The sequence below is a fragment of the Staurois parvus genome, unplaced genomic scaffold (assembly GCF_062004578.1).
Source record: "Staurois parvus isolate SC_StPar_1 unplaced genomic scaffold, SC_StPar_1.0 ptg000025l, whole genome shotgun sequence".
Classification (NCBI taxonomy): Eukaryota; Metazoa; Chordata; class Amphibia; order Anura; family Ranidae; genus Staurois; species Staurois parvus.
Window position 1 is genome coordinate 7,399,796 of NW_028317821.1, and position 14,957 is coordinate 7,414,752.

Here is a 14,957-nt window from a genome sequence, read left to right on the forward strand (position 1 = left end):
TGTTATTAAGTCCAAAGGTTCACATACTTTTTCCTCCCTGCACTGTGAATGTTTACATATTATGTGCAATTAAACCATGGCAACATCTAATGTTTGTGTAGTATTATGTTCAGCAGACTGTGTTCTTCTATGGTTGTGACTTAGATGACGTTCAGAGCACATTTTATGCCCAATTCATGCAAAACTCCACGTAATCCCAAGGGGTTCACATACTTTTTCTTGCAACTGTACCTTTTAGCAGCAAACAAAAATAAAGCAATAGCATGAAATCACCCAGGGACTTTAAAGGCAGAAAACGTATATATAAAATCACAATATCTTAAAGGACAAATGTCAATCTTTATTTAGAAACATGTCTTATTTATAAAAACAAAAGAACCACATAGGTCCCTAGAACCCTGTAAACAGTGTGGGTCACTAGATGATGTTACATACAATCAGGTAGTGGTACAGAATACATATACCCTAGCATACAAAGACACACCAACAAGGAACTGCCAAATGGGGTGTAGCTTGGTCAGTCAAGGTGTGATCTTGGGACCCTTCTCTTCTCCATCTACACCTCCTCCCTTGGCAAACTGATATACTCCCATGGCTTCAACTATCACCTCTACGCTGATGACACACAAATTTACCTCTCCACCCCTCACCTCACCCCTTCAGTCTCCGCCTGTATCACCCACCTACTGAACGACATATCAGACTGGATGTCGTTCCATTTCCTCAAATTGAACCTTTCCAAAACCGAGCTCATAATTTTCCCCCCAGTCTGCGCCCCCCCCCATCCTCTCCATCACGACCAACAATGCCACCATCAGTCCCACCCCGCAAGCCAAAGTCCTAGGTGTCACTCTAGACTCAAACCTGTCCTTCCAACCCCATGTCCAATCGCTGGCAAACTCATGCAGGCTCCACCTCCGCAACATCTCCAAAATACGTACGTTCCTAACCCCAGACACTGCTAAACAACTCGTTCACTCCCTTATTATCTCACTTCTGGACTACTGCAACTCCCTCCTCACTGGCCTACCTCATCACAGACTATCCCCGCTTCAGTCTATCCTGAACTCAGCGACCAGACTCATCCACCTTACCAACCGCTCCGCTTCTGCCACCGCCCTCTGTCATTCCCTCCACTGGCTTCCGATTGCCCAACGCATAAAATTCAAACTACTAACATTGACGTACAAAGCCATTCATAACACTGCCCCAAACTAACTCACCGACCTGATACCCAAATACCACCCAACACATACTCTTCGCTCCTCACAAGACCTCCTACTTTCTAGCTCCCTGGTCTCCTCCTCCCACGCCTGACTGCAGGACTTCTCCAGGACTTCCCCCATCCTCTGGAACTCACTATCCCAATCCATCAGACTGTCAACTACCCTCCTCACCTGTAGGCGCACCCTGAAATCCCATCTCTTCAGGGAAGCCTACCCCACTCTCACCTAACAGCCGATCTCCTCCACTCCTCCTACCACTCCATCCCCCACAGCAACTTCCTCCTGTACCACTATCCCCTCCCTCCTAGATTGTAAGCTCCAAGGAGCAGGGCCCTCGAACCTCTTGTGTATTGTTTTGTTACTGTATTGTCTCATGTACTGTCCCCCACTATAATGTACAGGGCTGAGCAAACCTTTTGGCACTATATAAATACTGTATAATAATAATAATAATAATAATAATCTTCAAAGTATCCCAACATGTTTCGGAAAAATCATTCCTTCTTCAGGGCAAAGAATTGGGTATAACAATACTAAAATGTAATAAATAAAGCATCAGTATAATACTGCGACTGCTTGAAAAAACAACTTTTTCACACCATATGAGAGCAGATTATGCATATGGTGTTGCTGTCAGCCTCGGCCCACAATAGTCCCATCACAGAAGCGCCCTCAGGCCATTGGCTGACAGCAACTCCATATGCATTACAATCCTGTTTTCATGACCTTCAGACTATTGTATATACGGAGTATATAAGTGTATTTGAATGATATTATAAGGGTAATACATACCTGCCACTATCTGCACTCATTATTCATCATATGCTGTGAAAAAATTGTTTCTCAAACACTCGCAGTATTATACTGATGCTTTATTTATTACATTGTAGTATCGTTATAACCAGTTCTTTCCCTGAAGAAGGAATGATTTTTCCAAAACGGAAATATATGGGATATTTTAAAGATCACACCTTGACTGACCAAGCTACACCCCATTTAGCAGTTCCTTGTGGGTGTGTCTTTGTATGCTAGGGTATATTTATTCTGTACTACTATCTGATTGTATGTTACTTTCATTTAGTTACCCACACTGTGTACAGGGTTCTAGGGATCTATGTGGTGCCTTTGTTTTTATAATATATGTTTCTAAATAAATATTGACATTTGTCTTTTAAGATATTGTGATTTTGTATATACTTTTTCTGCCTTTAAAGTCCCTGGTGGATTTCATGCTATTGCTTTAATTTTTCGCTGTTTTGTACGGGATGTTGGCAGATTTGCCTATGGTATACATCACTTGATTTAGTATTGCTATACATTTAACGTTTAGCAGGGAAAGATTGCATAATGTGGGTGTCCAGTACTAAAAATCTGTAAGAGTCAAGAATGTTTCAGGAACACATCTCTAAAGTTTAGGTTTATCTATGTCTAAAATTAAACATTTTGGTATTAACAATTGCACCATTATATCTTTTTTTTCCAAAGTGCGACCACTGAAAATATTACAACCCCTGACTGATATGACTGTGAATCTTGGCAAGGAAATTCATTTGAAGTGTGAAATCTCTGAGAATGTTCCTGGAAGGTGGTACAGAAATGGCCAGCTTATTTATGGCAGTGACCGCATTAAGATATTTCATAAGGGAAGGTGAGAACATCTGGAAAGATCGGACTTCACAGTATAAGAAACCCTCATGAAAAGTTCTAGAGTTGCTTCCTTAATTTGTTATTTGTAGTACACCAAAAGTTTTGATCCACCATTCCAATGCCATGCTGTCTGTATGACTAGGACAATGTGCTTTTACTATTTACATATGCATGAATCTTTCACTTAAATCCTTATGACTACTTCATTTTATGAATACACATTTTTGGTCTTTTAACACAGGGAAGCTGAGTGATATTGGCAGCCAAGGACCCAATTACATGCGAAGGCATGTCGAGACTGACGTACTGCCTTCAAAAAAAATTTAATGGAGCTGGAATCTAATGTAATTAATGCAATGAAATTGTCCCTCCACTACAGTTAAGTGTCAGGATAATGGTAATCGGACAGAGAAGTGAACATAAATAGCTGCTTAAAAAGAAGATTTAGGCTAATTTATAAGGTAAACAGGAGTTGGACAGACATAAGTGGAAGAAAGGTTTTGGGTTTAAAAGCGAATACACTAGAAATAACAGGACATGAAAAAAAAGTTACTGATCATGCTGTTTTAGCATCTTAGGAAAATATTGAAAAGTGTTATGGAAATTTCACCTTCTCTTCTTTCAGTCCTATAGAGTAAACCTCAGCTTGCCACAATTTTCTGTACTATGCAAGAAATAGTTTTAGTGATATCAACTACAATTACATTTGTATAGAAATACCATAATTTCTAATACTTGTAAAAAATTGTATGCTGCCCATACACACATTGATTTTTCATTCTATCAACGGATCAATATAACTATATAAACTGATCTCATGATTAAAAGAATTGTTTCATACAACATAAAGGATAAATTTACTTGCAGTAATTCAGTCATTTTCATTGTTAAAACTTTATTGCAAAAGTAAAACTCAAGCAATAAAAAAATAATTAAGTGACTTAAAACTGATATGAACCAATAAATAAACAATTTAAACAAAGATGTTAATGCAAAGATTATTTTTTTTTTTTAGGAATCACAGATTAGTTATAGCAAATGCACTTGTTGAAGATGAAGGTGATTATGTATTTGTTCCCGATCTTTACCTTATTAATATTCCAGCCAACGTACATGTCATTGGTACGTATTCTCACCTATTACCAGACCACTTGTGAAATTTTTATGATTTACCTGTCTATACCTATCATCTTTCAGTTAGTAATAATAATATTAATATACAATTATTATTGTGTTAATTTAATTCTAAGCTAATAAGCAAAATAAACTGTATGTTTCCTTTGTAGATCCTCCAAGAATCCATTTTGATTCTCTCAATTATCCGGATAATACTGTGGTAGTTGTAGCAGGAACAAAGCTGCGGCTTGAGGTGCCAGTTACTGGTGAACCCGCACCTAAAATTATCTGGAGTAGAGGAGATAAGGTAATCACTAAGGCCTTGTTTAAACCTTTTACTGACAATATGGGAGATAATCTAGAAAAAAGCATGGAAGGTTTTATAAAACCTATCTCATTGAGATATGGTTGACTAACGCGTTTGCGTAATTCAGCAGTAAATTTTTATTTACTTACTTATTTACCTATTATTTACTTTTTTACTTATTTACTTTTTTACTTATTTACTTACTTATTTACTTTTATATATAAGAAGTAGCAGGCTTCCATCTTAACATACTAATGTCCTTACACTGTGCTCCTAATCCATTAGAACCCTCATGTTTTTTCGTTCAACAGTAAAAAGCTTAGCTGTTAAACTTCACTGTGCACCACATGTTAACCCGCTGGAAGGTACAAGATTCCCATTGTTACACTTGTTTGGAATTCCAAACGTCACTTTGGAATTCTTTAGTAATAGTGAGCTGCACTGTAGCCGATGATTAAAAATAAATAAAAAAATAATTGTCTCCTACCAATGTGTTGAGGACAGACCACTGCTCCTTCCTTAGGATATAATATTATATACAAACATATTAAAGTAAGAGAAATCAAAAAGAAAACAAAACAATAGATTATGGATAATATGGTAAAGGCAACTGAGAGCTTTAAAGTATATTTTCACTTTTGCACTCAAATATGAGAAAATCCCACTATATGTTTGTTATGTATTTATTACAGGTACTTATATAGCGCCGTCAATTTACACAGCACTTTACATATATATTGTACATTCACATCAGTCCCTAACCCTCAAGGAGGGTACAATCTAAAGTCCCTAACTTACATTCATACATACACATACTAGGGCCAGTTTAGACAGCAGCCAATTACCCTACCAGCATGTCTTCGGAGTGTGGGAGGAAACCAGAGTACCTGGAGGAAACCTACTCAGGCACAGGGAGAACATGCAAACTCCAGGCAGGTGGTGCCGTGGTTGGGATTTGAACCAACGACCCTACTACTGCCAGGTGGAAGTGCTAACCATTTAGCCACTGTGCTGTCTCATTCACAAAGCATATCAAAAATATTTTTCTAAAAAATATTTCTGACTTGGGGTTCGATATTTACCCCCATAAAAGCTGTAAATAAAAAGGGAGGATTGGTATGACCTTGTGTGTAGGTGGGGTAAGCTGTATGGCCACCTACCATGTGTTTGCATTCACTGGGTTATTACACTGTCAGGCTTTTGTTACTGTCTGTAATCATTGCGAAATCCCCCCTCACTTATTGTTCCACTGACAGGAAGGAAGGAACTGATAGGAAACTCCATCTAAAACTTAAGAAAACATTCTATGGCTTTGGATTTTAGGAGTTCTTTTTCAATGTTTTTTGTATCTTTTAGTGGATCACAGATCTGAGTGGTCGTATAAGGGCAGAGTCGTTCCCTGATCATGGACTTCTAGTCATTGACTCTGCTGAGAAGGAAGATACTGGGACATACAGGATGATGGTAAAGAATGAAGCAGGTGAAGCTGTAGCTCACATCAAAATAAAGGTTGTTGGTAAGTTAGAATAATGTTTGCATTGTTATAGCCATATCATACCTACCAACCAGATCTTTTCCCAAGCTTAGATAACAATACACAACAAAATTAAATTTACTTGTAAATTTCTGAGCAAGTGTGCAAAGCAGGGGAAGGTTATTACACCATGGGAAGGGGTCAGTGTGGCAGGCATTCATTCTGCCTTCACAGCCAATAGAATAATTGCATTTTTATTTTTCAACTCCAAGTTCAATGACAGAATTTAAATTTGAGAATGCATTCTTAAGTTGAATAAATGTAATCATATTTGTATGTTTAATTACTTTTAAGTGTTTGTTATTCATAATGAGAACATCATCTAAATGAGTTATGAAAAAGCAGCCATAAGTTTAGGATAAACTGCATTATTCATCTGTAAATTCAGTGTTAAAACACACATATGTGAACTGACTTAAAGTAGAGTTCCACCCAAAAGGGGAAGTTGCATTTTAAAGATTGGTCCCTTGCTTCCCATTAAGGATTGGCACCTTTGGGGAGCGGGTAACCGAAATTGATAGGTACCCACTCCCACTTCCGCTGCGATCGGAAGCGGAAATTGTCCTCCTACCCTCCGTTCCGTAGTCTTGTGGGACACGTGACAGGTCCCAGAAGACTATGGGGCATTCAGGAAGCGCAGAGCTACTCACGCATGCGCAGTGGGCACCCGGCTATGAAGCTGCAAGCTGTCACAGCCGGGTGCCCACACTGAAGATGGGACGACCAGTAAAACAGGCTACAGCAGGGGCACTGTGGGATCGTGGGGCAGGTAAGTGGCTGTTTTTTAAAAGTCAGAAGCTACAGTATTTGTAGCTGCTGACATTTATGTTTTTACAGTGTGGGTGGAACTCCGCTTTAAGTAAGTAATTGCAATTCTGTCAAACTGCTTTTGTGACCCATACACCTGTGCCTGACAGCACAGCCAGCAGGGTGACCCTTTCCTCTGTTAATGGATAATAATAATGCCCATGCTCCAGCCCTACCCATGCTATGTGGCCTTGCTGCTGCTAGCTCTCTACATGGGTTCCACAAAGGGTCTGGCAGGACCCTGGACAAGTGAGTATAAAACGTTGGCAAGAGGGAACTGGGGAAGAAAAGGGTCAGAGGTGACTTAAAGAGGAAGGAAAGGCTATCTACTAAAAAAGCATTAAATGATACCTGCCCTCTGCCTTTACTAATGCTGCACACCATTTGTAATAATAAGCAATAACACCTTTTTTTAATCAGTTTCCTAGTGGTCACGTGACCTCACAGTGTTGGGTCTTGGGACTTACAAATGATGTGCAGCATGAGTAACGGCAGAGAGCAGGCAACAGAGTAAGCTTTCTTATTATATAACCTTCCATTCTTCTTAAAAAGGATAATTACACAAAAAGAATAGTTATCCTTTAAAGCAGAACTCTGGTCAAAAATGTTTTTCCATGTCCTTGCTGCTGATCTCCTACCTTCACTGAATATGTCTGTCATCTTCTGGTTTACTCAGTAATTGCTCTGAAATAAACTGATGATTTTCAAATCAAACCGTCAATCCCCTGTGGTTTCCTGTTTGTAAGACCAGTGGCTGCTATTATTCCTATTCTCCCAGCCACTGGTCTTGGCACATCCCTTCTGTAGTTCTTCCTCCAGGAAGCTGTAATGCATTTCCTCCCTGCTCACTGTAGTGGGAGGAGTAAGACCTCCCACTGAGGCTGTGTTCTACCAATGACAGCTCAGGACACTCTGGGTTTGTCCCACCTTCCATAGCTTCAGCTAGGAGTCTCTGCACCTCCTCCACTAGTAACAGTGTATATACAATACATAATAGGGATGCACTCAGATATCGGCGGCCGAAAATAGTGTTATCGCTATTTTGCTGATAGGAAAGGGGTGCCGATAATGACCACCAAAAACGCAATTGTACCCACAATTTTGCCATGATTTTACCCTCGACTTTGCCACAATTTTACCTAGGATTTTGCCATGATTTTATTCACAATTTTGCCACATTTGTAACTGTGATTTTGCCACAGTTTTACATATGATTTTACCCGTGATTTACCCATGATTTTGCAGCAATTTCACCTATGATTTTACCTGAAATTTCACCTGTGATTTACCCGCAATTTTAGTCTTGATTTCACCTGCGATTTTGCCACAATTTTACCAGTGATTTTAGCTGCAATTTTGCAGCGATCTTACCCAGAATTTAGCTGTGATTTTACCCACGATTTTGCCATGATTTTGCTGTGATTTTATCATGCTTAGGGTGTGTCATGTGACACAAAGGTAGGCCATCAAGCATAAAAAACGCAGCACATGCTCGTTTTTGCTGCATTTTTGCTGCGTTTTCAATGCATTTCAGGCCTGGTTCACACCAAAGCAGTTTGCATTTTGTTTGTTTTGCAGTGCTTTTTGCAGTGTTTTGTGTTTTTGCATGCACAATTTTGACGCTTTTTTGATGCGTTTTGCATTTTTTTAATTATTTTTTTTTTGCCAGCTTGTTGCTGTGCAGATTAAAAGCACAAAATGCATCAAAAACTTAATGTGTGTGTTTTTGCTGCATTTTCAAGGAATTTCAGGCCTGGGGCACTTTTCTGGTGCTTTTTTGATACGCTTTGCGTTCTTTTAATGTTTTCTTTTTTTTGTCCAACTTGTTGCTGGGCAGATTAAAAACATAGATTAATGTCCCGGTTTCAATTCTGTTGTGGCCATAATTCTGGGCATGTTGCCATATTTAATCTGGGATTAAAAACAAAATGTCAGGGCAATTAGATCCTATTCTGTTGTGATTGGAGTGATCAGCGGTGGCAGCTGGGGAATGTCTGGGCGTGATTTCTGTTGAAGTAGGGGAGTACACATTTAACATGTACAGCCCTAGTGTAGCTGCCCACATTCACTACAATTCCCAAAGGTTGATGGGAAGTGTAGTTTCCTGAGAGGAGAGGATATGATGTATTCCCAGCTGTTACACTTCCTCCTTGGCAGAGCAGATGCTGTTATTTTTTGAATTACAGAGATGACTTCCTGAAAATTCAATTAGACTTTTTCAATGGTAAGGAATTTCACAAATGTATTAACTGTTTAGTGTTTTGTGTAGGGTGGTGTACTAATGGGTGATTTTTTTTGCCTATCCCGGAGTTCTTCTTTAAGAAACAAAGTGGTTTTGCCTATTTGTTCGCTGCCTTTGGCCTGGACAATGAAGGATCAGCAAGCGTTGCCAAGTCATTAAGTGTTCTTGCATGGCAAGACCACTTACTGTTATCTCACATATATATTCTTATTATTATAGCCAAATTTACCACCCTAACTCCTCCCACAGTTTTTACACTACATAGACAGTAATATACCGAAACATGCGGATTGTTCCCGATTGGTGTGCTATTAATTTTTGGAACGTTTCGCCGAATGGTTCACAAAATATCAGCGTTTTTGTGGTGAAATTGGTCCCAGAGGAATGAATGGCACAATGTTCAAAACTAGAGTGTGAGCTGACAAAACCTTTTCACAGTTACTCCAGCCACTCCAACCACACAACAGTTATTCAAGCCACTCCACCCAGTTACTCCGCCCACTCCAGTTGTAGACTACTGGTGGAGGCAAGAACACTTCACACAATTTCCCCAGAAATTGTAGCTTTTCTAGTTATCTCTGCTCTTTCTACTTTGTCAGAAGATATGCATACATTAGTCTGAGTGCTGCTGTGCAGAGGATGAAAGGAGGCTGACCTCAAGACAGACGTAGGGTCTTTTGCTAATTGTATGTAAAAATATGTTCATTATTTTTAAAAGTATACAAATCTACATTAAATAGTTGTCTTTTTTATCTTCCTGGAATTCAGCTTTTAAGACTTTTCTTGAGAAATTTCCCAACACATTTGGAATGATAGCACTAAAGACATTAATAAACATCAGAAAATGGTCAGATTGTGCAAAGACAATGTTTGCACAACATTGGCCCATTACAGGAATATTTGGGTCACATAAGCATTCCTATTTAGATTATTGATTTAGCAGGAGACGACATGGCTTCGAAAATAGAAGACAGCCACAGCACTGTCTTATCTTGATAGAAACAGAAGCAAATATACATTTGGGTTTATTATCTAAAGATAGAGAGTGCAAAATCTGGTGCAGCTCTGCATAGAAACCAGTCGGTTTTCAGGTTTTATTGTCAAAGCTTAATTGAACAAGCTGAGGTTAGAAGCTGATTGGCTACCATGCACAGCTGCACCAGATTCTGAGTGCTTCAGTTTTAGTAAATCCACTGGTTTTCCGACCTCTCTGTTTACTTTGTCTTCTGAAAAATGGTAAGCAAAACTGTTTGAGGCTGCTGACAAACTCTCGACAAACCTGTTCCGATTTTCATTAGCCCCCTAAAGTCAATTAGTGATGGTAGCAGCTTCCTCCAGCCATCATCTTGTTGTATTTACATAGACACCAACATTTGTCCAGGTTGAGTGTTTGGGTTTGTGAAAACAGTGACTGTTAGGTGAAAAGGGCTGGTTAGATTCTGTTTGAATGGTGGCTGACCACTCTCTTATGACTATGGGCACATTTATTTATTTATTTCAGGTAATTACATAGCACCATCACTTTAAATATATACTATATAAATGTTACATTTACATCAGTCCCTACCCTCAAGGAGCTTAAGGTCCCTAACTCACATACATACACATACTAGGGCCAATTTAGACAGGAGCCAATTAACCTACCAGCATGTCTTTGAAGTATGGTAGGAAACCCACGAAGGCACAGGGAGAACATTCATACTCCGGGCAGGTAGTGTCATGGTTGGGATTTAAACTAGCGATCATAGTGCTCCTAGGTGGAAATACTTAGCCACTGTGCTGCCATTTATATTATGACAATGGCTTTAGTGATTATGGTAACCCGATGGTGTCCCACCAGCATTTTTTAAGCTCTGTATCTATTACATTGCAGTACATAAGAATACAGCTGTATGCTGCTGGAAATATTCCTCTGTTACAAAGCATGTGAATTCTGTTTTTAAAATGTTGGATGTATACCTAACTATGGACAGGAGTAATATAGGATCCACTGAAGACATCATTACACGCTAGTAGAAATTAATGTGTAAAAAACATAAAACAAACAACACTTTAGGGGGTTATCTGCTTTCTTTAACAATGTGAAAAATCCTAGTATGTTTTCCTTTCAGAAGCCATGCTATGGTAACTAATGTGCCAGGCTCTGTGGTCTAGAAATGATTATGCTAAAATAAAACAGAGCCCAAAAATCTCCCTAACGTCTTACCTGTTCCTCACTGTTAAAAAAGATCTATAGGCACACCAAATGTACAATTTCAATTTTAAAATTAGCATTGTAATGGTATACAAACAATATTTATTTTTCAGAGAATAATAAGTGAGCGCTTTCAATGTACAAGCAGCTAAGGCACACAGGACAACCAAAAAAATCCTCACATAAAAATAAAATAAAATAAAAGTGCAGCGCTAAAAAATATATATATAAATGTGACACGATACTGGTTCTTTCTCTGAAGATGTGCTTGGCACGTAACGTGTAAGGAGGAGCCTATGCACGCCTTGACGTCACGCCGTTGGAGCATCGTGGAGCTCCGGCGGCCACTACATCCGACAGGACGGTTAGTCCTGTCTGTCTTTTGTTTTGCCACTTGTACTGGATGCATCCTGCCTATTTTAATAAATACATTTTAAACTTTACTTCACTATGGGCATTTTTTCTTGATCCCCTGTGGGGAGCACCTTTTTTCCCAGATATCGTTTGTGCACAGTGGAGGAGCAGTGCTTTTTTTGGTGGAGCAGCGATCGTTTTCTACCATCTAGTGGATTTCTTCTGCCCAGCTCTGTACCATCGTGTGGACCTTCACTGACTAAGGGAATACATCCACCCTTCCCATGCTGATGACTTCTCTATAAACTCCATCCTTCCTACACTGCACTTTTAATGTGCACTTCTGGTTAGTGTGCATTGTTACCCTAGGTCACCGTTGTTGGGACTTTTCTCTGATCACTTTTACATATCGTGTCACATTTATATATTTTTTAGCGCTGCACTTTTATTTTATTAATATTTTTTTTTCACATTTCAATATAAGCTTACTTCAAAAATCTCCTTTCATGTTGTGAATGCAGCCTGCCTGCCGACTATCTCTTCCCATGACTTCCCGAATTCCCTGCATGCTTTGCAGCTTCTCTTCTGCTGTTTATGTTTAGTTTATAAGGACTACATATCCCATGGTACCTTGCTCCCTGTAAGCAGTGATTCCTGTGCTGATTCCGTCCCCTGCAACTCCTCCTCTCCTCTGTAGTTCAGAAGACAAGCTCTGTGAAATGTGTGACACAGCAGTGCCTACCCACAGGGCATAGTGATTACGTGTCACAAAATTCGGGGGAGTAAATGTGTGGAAATCTTCACAAAGCAAGTTTACAAACATCAAGATTGTTTAGAACAGGGGTGTCAAACTGGTGTCCCTTCAGCTGTTGCAAAACTACAAGTCCCATCATGCCTCTGCCTTTGGGAGTCATGCTTGTAACTTTCAATCTTGCAATGCCTCATGGGACTTGTAGTTTGGCAACAGCTGGAGGGCCGCCAGTTTGACACCCGTGGTTTAGAATGTTAGGAGTAGGCTACAAGTAATTCAAATGTGAAAATGAATATATGATTTTACATTTGACCATAGACACTCTTTAACCAAACACTTAACCCTTCTTTGACTAGAACCCAAAACACATGATGCTACGAACACTTAATCTAAAACTAACACTTTATTTAGCCTAAGGTAGCCCCACAGGACCATGCTTTGCTTTTTGGGCACCTAAAATATCAACACTAACGTTATCATGCTTTGGCACAGTAAGACCTAATATTCTTGGGAAATCCTACATAAAGTATACAGTATCTATAGCTAAAACTTTTTTTTTGGCTGGAAAAAACACCAAATGCGCATAAACGCTATTTAAGCTAACACATTTAGCTGCATTCGCACATTTGCATGTAATTGCATTCTAATAGACAGAATAGATTAATATTCATGCCAACAGAATGCATTGACATCAAACATGTGAACACACATAAACACACATGCCAAATGCAGCTTGCAGGTACATTTTTCAGCTGTGTTTTTCTCCCCTGGAGCAAAGGGCAGCACAGTGGCTTAATGGTTAGCACTTCTGTCTGGCAGTACTATGTTCACTAGTTTGAATCCCAACCACAGCACCACCTGCTTGGAGTTTGCATGTTCTCCCTGTGCCTGCGTGGGTTTTCTCCAGTTTCCTCCCACCCTTCAAAAACATGCTGGTAGGTTAATTGGCTCCTGGCTAAATTGTAAAGCATTGCATAAATTGACAGCACTATATAAATACCTGAAATAAATAAGGCATCCAGGGAAGGAAAAAACGTCCTGTGTGCATGAGTCCTAAATAAGGAGTGCTTATCAGTTCTGATGCTATGCTGCAACAGGCTCACTACTGCTTTTATGAGAAAGACTAAAGATAATTGGAAGTCCAAACATGGAGAATCTCACCAGTCATCATCAGGCAACAAGTGAATGTTTTTTCACATTATTGAAGAAAGTGGAAATTCCTTTTAATTCTGTTAAGTGCCGATGAATACATTTTTTGTTTTAAGCATTTTTTTTCTAATGTCTGGGAGTATAAACATGTACTGTATATTCCTTGGATGTAGTTTTGTAGAGCTATTTTCAGTAAAGAAACACATTGCCTAAACAATAATACCTGTTTTCAAGTCTACAGAATGTTTGTTTGATTTGTCAGATATACCTGATGCACCACTAGCTCCTGATGTGACTGAGGTTGGAGAGGACTGGTGTACTATGAAATGGGACCCACCATTATATGACGGTGGATGCCCTATTACGGGTAAGTAAATTTATAATCTCAAAGTGATACATGTTGCCTTCATTCTGTTACATAAAAAACACTATAGCAATTACTACATTTCTGAAGAAACAGTGGTAAAATGTATTTTTGTAGGAACATTCCCTTAGTTTGTTCTGTCTACTAGGGAAAGTGAGTATATAGTGGTGAGGAGGTGGCATTTAAGTGAAACTGTTCCTTTGCCCTTCACAAGTAAAGACAAGATTCACTTTAAAGAACAAGTGCAAATCAGGCTAGGATAAAGCTTACAACTAGAGATGAGCGAAGAAATGAAAAATTCGATTCGGCTGATTCGGCGAATTCCAGTGTGAAATTCGATTCGATGCGAATTTCTTCGCTACGAAGATGACTTATTTAAAGGGTTTCTAGGCTTCAGAGAGCCTTTAAATTAGTGCAGAACACTGTACCTTTAATTTAAATGCCCTTGGAGATGAGGAAGGAGAAGGAGAAGGAGAAGGATGAGAAGAAGGAGAAGGAGAAGGATGAGAAGAAGGAGAAGGATGAGAAGAAGGAGAAGGATGAGAAGAAGGAGAAGGATGAGAAGAAGGAGAAGGAGAAGGAGAAGGATGAGAAGAAGGAGAAGGAGAAGGATGAGAAGAAGGAGAAGGAGAAGGATGAGAAGAAGGAGAAGGAGAAGGATGAGAAGAAGGAGAAGGATGAGAAGGAGAAGGATGAGAAGAAGAAGGATGAGAAGAAGGATGAGAAGAAGGAGGAGAAGGATGAGAAGAAGAAGGATGAGAAGAAGGAGAAGGATGAGAAGAAGGAGAAGGATGAGAAGAAGGAGAAGGATGAGAAGAAGGAGAAGGATGAGAAGAAGGAGAAGGATGAGAAGAAGGAGAAGGAGAAGGATGAGAAGAAAAAGGATGAGAAGAAGGAGAAGGAGAAGGATGAGAAGAAGGAGAAGGATGAGAAGGAGAAGGATGAGAAGAAGGAGAAGGAGAAGGATGAGAAGAAGGAGAAGGATGAGAAGAAGGAGAAGGATGAGAAGAAGGAGAAGGAGAAGCAGAAGAAGAAGGATGAGAAGAAGGAGAAGGATGAGAAGAAGGAGAAGGATGAGAAGAAGGATGAGCAGAAGGAGAAGGATGAGAAGAAGGAGAAGGATGAGAAGAAGGAGAAGGATGAGAAGAAGGATGAGAAGAAGGATGAGAAGAAGGAGAAGGATGAGAAGAAGGACAGTTCTGTGACAGTTTCTGTCTATTTCTGACAGTTCTGGGACATTCACTCCATACAGCGGTTTCAACCGCT

The 14,957-nt window shown here is 39.5% G+C and overlaps 1 protein-coding gene across 32 annotated transcripts in view; it reads left to right on the forward strand.

Annotated features, from left to right (window-relative positions):
• The window catches only part of MYBPC1 (myosin binding protein C1), a 161,372-nt gene that overhangs the window by 93,400 nt on the left and 53,015 nt on the right, over window positions 1–14,957 (forward strand). For all 32 annotated transcript variants that reach the window (XM_089694308.1, XM_089694301.1, XM_089651797.1 and 29 more), the window contains 5 exons: window positions 2,712–2,874; window positions 3,889–3,995; window positions 4,160–4,296; window positions 5,653–5,812; window positions 13,590–13,694. In XM_089694308.1, coding sequence (XP_089550434.1) covers window positions 2,712–2,874; window positions 3,889–3,995; window positions 4,160–4,296; window positions 5,653–5,812; window positions 13,590–13,694 — 672 coding nt within the window. The remainder of the gene's footprint in view (window positions 1–2,711; window positions 2,875–3,888; window positions 3,996–4,159; window positions 4,297–5,652; window positions 5,813–13,589; window positions 13,695–14,957) is intronic.